General features: G+C 48.5%; 1 protein-coding gene across 4 annotated transcripts; it reads right to left on the bottom strand.

The window, feature by feature from the left end:
• Positions 1-1,533: 1,533 nt before the first annotated feature.
• On the bottom strand, positions 1,534-6,458 carry LOC122371123 (ankyrin repeat and SOCS box protein 1-like). Of its 4 annotated transcripts, none has more exons than XM_043347231.1 (6): positions 6,411-6,458; positions 4,907-5,116; positions 3,334-3,454; positions 2,753-3,067; positions 2,139-2,269; positions 1,534-1,869 (listed from the first exon to the last, which is right to left on the bottom strand). In XM_043347231.1, exons 2-6 carry the CDS (start codon positions 5,088-5,090, stop codon positions 1,700-1,702), a joined length of 921 nt encoding a protein of 306 aa, XP_043203166.1. In that variant the 5' UTR covers positions 5,091-5,116; positions 6,411-6,458; the 3' UTR covers positions 1,534-1,699. The 4 variants fall into 4 exon arrangements, with proteins under 4 accessions (XP_043203166.1, XP_043203168.1, XP_043203165.1 ...); XM_043347233.1 differs by lacking the exon at positions 6,411-6,458 and adding an exon at positions 6,328-6,375; XM_043347230.1 differs by lacking the exon at positions 6,411-6,458 and adding an exon at positions 6,040-6,184.
• Positions 6,459-6,716: the final 258 nt, after the last annotated feature.

The raw sequence follows: 6,716 nt of genomic DNA, 5'->3' as shown, positions 1-6,716 counted from the left end.
GGTCTAAATAGCAAGCTACAGGTTAATTCGGGTACCAAACGCTTCCTATAACAGGGTGCTTGCACGCTCAAACCCTCACAGACTTTGCAATAAATGTTGCGCATAAAGCTCCGCATAGCACCTTTTCGCTCTAATATTCTATCTCAGCTGCCGAATTAAAATATGTCACAAAATCTCAACAACAATCAACAATTGACCGATGAAAGACTGGCTATCCTGATAACACGTAGCTCGAGAAAATCCTGAAGCATAAAGTATTTTCCATAAAGTCGTTGCAGGAAGACGGCAATGGTAGCTCAATATAGCACAATTCAGTCTGTGGTAATAGCTCTCAATTGTAGTTATCAAACCACGAGCAGTGATTAACACTTCTTGGGATTGGAAGGCACGGATATCAGCTGGGTCAGGGTTTCATTGGGGCTATGGGACATTCCTGTAGGCACCAGACTGCCACAATCCCGGCAAACTCGGCTGGGCGCCAAAAGCGGTTCAAGATGTGTCTCGATGGACATCACTCGGCGTCTCAACACAGCAACACAAATCAGCCTGTAACAGAGCCGAGACACTGCAAATCCAACGACAGAGCCACACACCACAGCACGCTAGAACGCACGCTGCGTCTTTACCAATAGGGGAGAGTGGGGCAAAGCGGCCACCCTAACGTTTCTAACGATGCCGACGCTTGATTTTTAAACTTGGAAAGATTCTTTCTATACCAATGTGATCCCTATTAAATTGTCTTTTATTCCAACTGCGTTTCATTTCCAAAGGCGTTCACATATGGGAGATATTGACAAAACTTTAAACCTATAGCATATTGGCCACTTTGCCCCATCCCTGAGGCAAAGCGGCCACTGGCGACTTCTCAAGTCCCGATATGAGAAACAGAATAGTTGCCTCATGCACGACTAGGGTATTTGATGGTGACAATGTTTAAGGGAAGATGGATGTTTACTTTGTTATCTTCCCACCTATTGCTAAACAAAGAAAGAATTTTCTTGGAAAAACATTTAATTGCATAATTTGGTAACTCATGTAACCGAAAAGTGGCCAAGATGAATGCATGACGACACATTTGAATATAAATAATGTTTTTATCCAGATGGAAACAACTTATGACCAATTGGGGGCTGGCCACTTTGCCCCGGCCACTTTGCCCCGCGCATACCGTCCGAGACAAAAATATTCCAGCTCAGCTATTAGTGGGGTAAAAAGCATTAAAATTGGTAGAAGGCATGTACGATAACCACGCAATGCATGGACAAAAACGCTTATAAAAATTCCAAACGGTTATGGAATAAAATAACATTTAAAAATTGTAAACATAATTGGTAACCTGGCAAGAAATGCTTTTCCGTGTTTCACAGAACAATGGCGATGGGCCTGAAACCCCGGTCTGGCTCATTCGAACGACCGCAAAGAGAAGTATAATTGGAAATCATAAATTGGAACTGACGCCAGCTGTGGAGGGCTAAAACGATGGATGGCCGCTTTGCCCCGGGTGGCCGCTTTGCCCCACTCTCCCCTATTCAGATCTCGGCAGCAGTCCTCAGCCGTGCGTCAGACTGCGTTGCAAGTCACGACTAGTAGTTCCACTGCGCAGCTATCAGCATTGCACATTCCCACACAGTCTATTGTCACACCACAGGAGGAAGCTTTCTGAAGTCGTAACGCTTGCCAAACGGCGGCGGACTGTCACCTAGCTGAAGCGGAAGGTGCCGAACTTGACGAGTCGGATGGTATCCGAGTAGATGAGGTAGCTGATGACTGCCGGCGGCAGCGGCAGGCGGGCCAGCAGCGGCAGCCGGCGCCGGCCTAGCCAGCGGCGTACGCGGAGTCGGCACAGGTTCTGTAGAGAGTGCGGCGTACCTGAGGACCGGGGCAGGGTCATGGACCGGTACCCGACGGCCGGCACTTGGCAGTGGCAGCACACAGTGGGAACGGGGAGCATGGGGCCTACAACTGACAGTAAACAAGGCCAGTCCAACAGACTGATGCCAGAAAAGCAACGTCGTAGCATGTCTTAAACATCAAGTAGCAAAGGTGGACGCTACATCACAAGTGGCAGATACCCTGAGCTAGCATTCTTAAAACCCGAGGGGTTTGTAGCAGGGCAGAGATCGGCTCGTGTACCCTACCTGCTAGCTGTTTGAGCGGTTTGACGAGCAGACTGTCTGGCTCGACCTCCCAGGCGAGCAGGCCGCGGCCGTTGAGCTGCCACAGGTTACCGCCAAACTCGTACAGAAGCTCGATAAACTCCACAGAGCACCTGCCGGAGAGACAGACAACAGACTGGGGTTAGCGGCTCGGTAAATTCCACAGAACCCCTGTAGGACAGACACAGCAGATAGGTAGGGGTCAGCGGATCGAACAATAATAGTGAACAGACAAAGCAAACAATCAATCACAGACGGAATTTAGCGGACACACATAGAGGACTGGTGAGAAACAGGCTCCAACCACTTTCAGCTATGCATCGGAACAAAGGCCCATTGAAGTTGAGGCATGAGAGATTCGTGTTCCACTTATCTTATCAGTTATCAGTTAATCACTTAGAGTCCCGTGTGCTCAACACTGGTCACTGACAAACCAATATGCTAGACAAATCGCATCATTTTCACAGATGTCTGCACAGAGGTCACGTTAGCCCTAGCAGGTATATTGACTGACCGTCTGTAAGGGCTGGGCCGCCTGCGGGTCACATTCGACCCTCCTCAGCGAGCGTGCCACTCTGGCGGTCACGGCGACTGACCTGTGTCTGAGCAGCGCGTGCGGCAGCGACACCCTGCTGACGGCGTCGGCGGGCACACGCGGGCGCCGTGCCGGGTCGGCCTGGCTGCCGGCCAGCAGGAGGGCCAGGAAGCAGTCCAGGTGGTGGTAGACGGCGGCCGTGTGCAGCGGCAGCGCCGGCACCGGGCCGCCGCGCAGCAGGCCGCGCTCCGGGTCCGCGCCGGCCGCCAGCAGCAGCTGCACGCCCGGCAGCCAGCCCGACTGGCAGCACTGGCCCAGCGGCGTGGACAGGTTGTCAGCCGAGCCGTCCGGACAGGCGCCGCGCCGCAGCAGAAGTCTGCGAGAGCACACAGGGTGAACTGGCCGTCACACGGCTCATCGGCAGGAGGACAACTGCCGATATGTAGGTTCATCAGTTCTTTAGCAATATCAGCTGGAAAAAAAAACGAGAAAATTTGCGTTATCATTGGGTGAGTTCAATCATCAATGATAATCCAGCTTGCATACAAGAATCTGTAGATATACCACAAAATATAAAGCTCTGTACGGTAGCGGATGGTGTGATCGTGACCGGCTGCAGAGCCGCGATGTGGACCTACCTACCTGGCGCACTCGAGGTGCTGGTCCTTGACGGCCACGAAGAGCGGCGTCTGACCCTTCATGTCCGTCAGATCCACCTCAGCTCCGTGCTCCAGCAGGCAGCAGACGCACTCGAGCGAGTCGCCTGCGCGCAAAGACACACCCGTGAGAGCTACCTGTCGGCTGCGCGCAAATCCGACGTGTATCGCATAACATGACAGAACGGAGATCCTCACCATCACACAACGCCTTCTGAGGGATATTACAACAAGCGATACACTGAAACCAAGCAGCACCCACATAAAGGCATCACAATTCGACTTCCATTATACTAAGAAGCATCCAGTACAAGCAGAATGTCTGCCCAGCGCCCGGTGACGCCGCTGGGCGTTGGAAACACTGATTGCGCTTTCATGGTCTCTAATGGGCGAAAAAGAACTTACACTCTCCTGCAATAATATTCTCTGAAACTAAGATTCTACGAAGCTTTTCCAGTTTGCGATAAAAAACGATTACTTGTCAATACATATATCTTATATATGCAGAAGCATAGGTGGGCAAGTCCGTTAAATCGCTAATCCGTTAATTAACGGAACTAAATTTTGGGTTAACGATTAACGGACTCGCTAATTTTTTCCACGTGTACCGGACCGTTTTAGTTCCGTTACTTTTCGGCTCCGTTAATCGTTAAAATTAAGTCCGTTAATCCGTTAATCGTTACTTTTATTTCGAAGCAAAAAGTTTACTGTAAAGTTGCTGGTGTGTATGAAACCTGCATGCGGCGAAGTTTTTCCTTTCTGGCTGCGAACACAAGAACACAAGTTACTTGAGTGCGCCTCTTGAGCTGTTTGTGTGCGCCTCATCTCTGGTATTCAGTGTGTTGCGGCAATATACGTTGCAAATTGTGATGCACACGCCTGTCATTGGAACGCTGCCTGGCTGAGAGGCGGAGAGAAAGGGTAGAGCAGAGAGCTGTTTGTCAGGCGAGCTGAATCGTCGGTAACGCAGGTTGAAATCGGTCGCAACTCGCATCACACATATCATCACCATGTATTATATTTATAAATAGGTATATCCACAGACTTCTCTATGTGGTATATCTTATTCGTGCCGTCATCGAGCAGGCGCAATTGTTGGCAGGTCTTCGAGAGCAGAACCGCGCTACGACAAGTGAGTGGCGCCTAGCCGTTAGCGTAGGTTGGTCGAGTTGTCCTCAGAAAAATGCACAAGCATTGTCATATTGGTTATTACCGTGTAAAATATTAACGATTAACGGACTTTAGTAACTTCCGTTACTTTTGTTGTGAATTAACGGATTATCGTTTAACAGAACTAACTTTTTAGTTAACGGATTAACGATTAACGAAACTAACTTTTTGATTAACGATGCCCACCTATGTGCAGAAGCATGGTTTTGCGGCCGGTTGCTAGTTAGCCCAGCCAGTTGTTGTTCTGCGCTCAGATTTTATTCTCTGGGACCAAGACTGAAAATGATAATTCCACCTGAGACAATCTGAGATCGTCCTGCACCACAGACAACTCGACCCCACCCCGCACCCATTAGCGACCATTCCGAGCTCGCGCTGCCTGCACCCACCGGAGACGGCCAGCCGGAGCGGCGTGACGCCCAGCAGCCGCAGCCGCCGGTTGATGGCCGACCGGTAGTGCGGCAGCTGCAGCAGCCGCCGCAGCTCGGCCGCGTCCCCGGCGTAGGCCGCCTGGTGCAGCCCGATGTCCTCGGCCGGCTCATCTTCGTCCAGCAGCAGACTGGAGAGGTCCATTGTGCACAAGCAGTGGCTGGTTTAGACTGCGGGCAGACACAGGATCCGTGATGTGACAGCCCAGTGCAACTGTCCACCTCAAGCAAACTAGAAATCCCAATTTATGTGGGGAAAATAAGTTAAATACAAATCAGTTCAACACTTTTCAATGGCCTCCTTATAATCAAATACCAAAGTAGAAAATGGTTTAAAGTTACCTATAGTTATTAATAAATAATAACACTTCATTCCATTGCCTCCAAATTTGTGCATGGCCTTCATAGAGCAAACATTGCAACAAGTAAAATAGTTATGCAAGGGTAAGTATAAAAAACTTCACAAGCAGGTTTCATGATTTACCCTTGCTGAGCACAGCATGCTGTGACAGTACAACCCTGTGGGCTGTGGCCTGCACTAGCCAGTGAGAAGTGTCTAAAGACACAGAATCCACACTGTGCCACAATCCATTCTATAGGTAGGTACCTATGCATTGTTCACTGCACATGGTGCACACCATAAACCTCTTTCATAGCTGGATGGACAGTCTAGATAGATTATCACATTTCTGGTGGCAAAAACCTGGATCACTGTTTGCTGGCTGTATAATCAGTTTGCCGACAACAATGCTGTATAATCAGTTTGCCGACATCTAGTTGGCACTTCTCCACCTCCCTTTGGAGAAGAGCATGCTGCTCACCGGTAAGAGGCAACAAAACTCTAGTAATGGGAAATTTCGAACATGGCAGAAGCCGGAAACAAGTATGCTGATAAACAGGGCCACTAAAATGCATTGTGCTAAGTCAAAGTGCTTAGGTCTTGAAATATTCAGTAGCATTGGCCATCACTCATGAAATCAGTATTTGAGATACAGATCAATATTAAGGCTGGGACCTCATGGGATTTTGAGCCGGTCTGGAAAAAATCTTATCAGATCCTAAGCACTGCAGCAGGTTATCAGTTGGCGACTTACCAAGGAAATAAGCTAGAATTAGAGCATTCTATTTAATTTAATGATCCTGCTCCAAGTTGAAGAAATACCCCATAAGTGTGATCTTTTATCAGCCCTTACGCAGCAAGGCAACACTTCTGTGACCGGCACTGAATGGTATCAAGAGAAAGAGAATTCATCAACTATTATCATACACTAGTAAAAATAAAATCAAAATGCTTTTAAAGCCAGGAAATCAGTCTCAAACATAAGCTTAAATGTTGATCCTATTTTGCCACCAGCGTTAAAAATAGATCCCCCAATCACCACCTGATAAGTTAAAAATAGCTGATCCTGCTACTCAGGCAGGAATATTTTTCTCAGTGTTTTTATATAGCAATACCTACCACTACCTTGATTTAACTCAAAATGGATTTTGTGTACGACCTACTCAACTACAATTAAAGGGACCATCCCACCTTAACATAAGTTTTGAGTTGACATAGCCAAGTTTGCGGCCAGGCTCAGAAACCACCATTTATCCTGGTCGCAACCCCCGCAGCTTTATGGTGTTCAAGAAATTTCTTCCCTTTACTTGCAGGGTGGGACCAGCTTAGTCCCTATCTCTTAACCATTAGCGGTTTGTTGATGACGTCAGCAGTCATTTCAACGCCCGCCATTCCTTGAACCCGAGTTTTGCTGACCTTGAGCTCCCTTTT

The sequence above is a fragment of the Amphibalanus amphitrite genome, unplaced genomic scaffold, assembly GCF_019059575.1.
Source record: "Amphibalanus amphitrite isolate SeventyFive unplaced genomic scaffold, NRLGWU_Aamphi_draft 001207F_arrow, whole genome shotgun sequence".
Taxonomy (NCBI): domain Eukaryota; kingdom Metazoa; phylum Arthropoda; class Thecostraca; order Balanomorpha; family Balanidae; genus Amphibalanus; species Amphibalanus amphitrite.
This window is presented reverse-complemented; position numbering and strand designations above follow the sequence as displayed.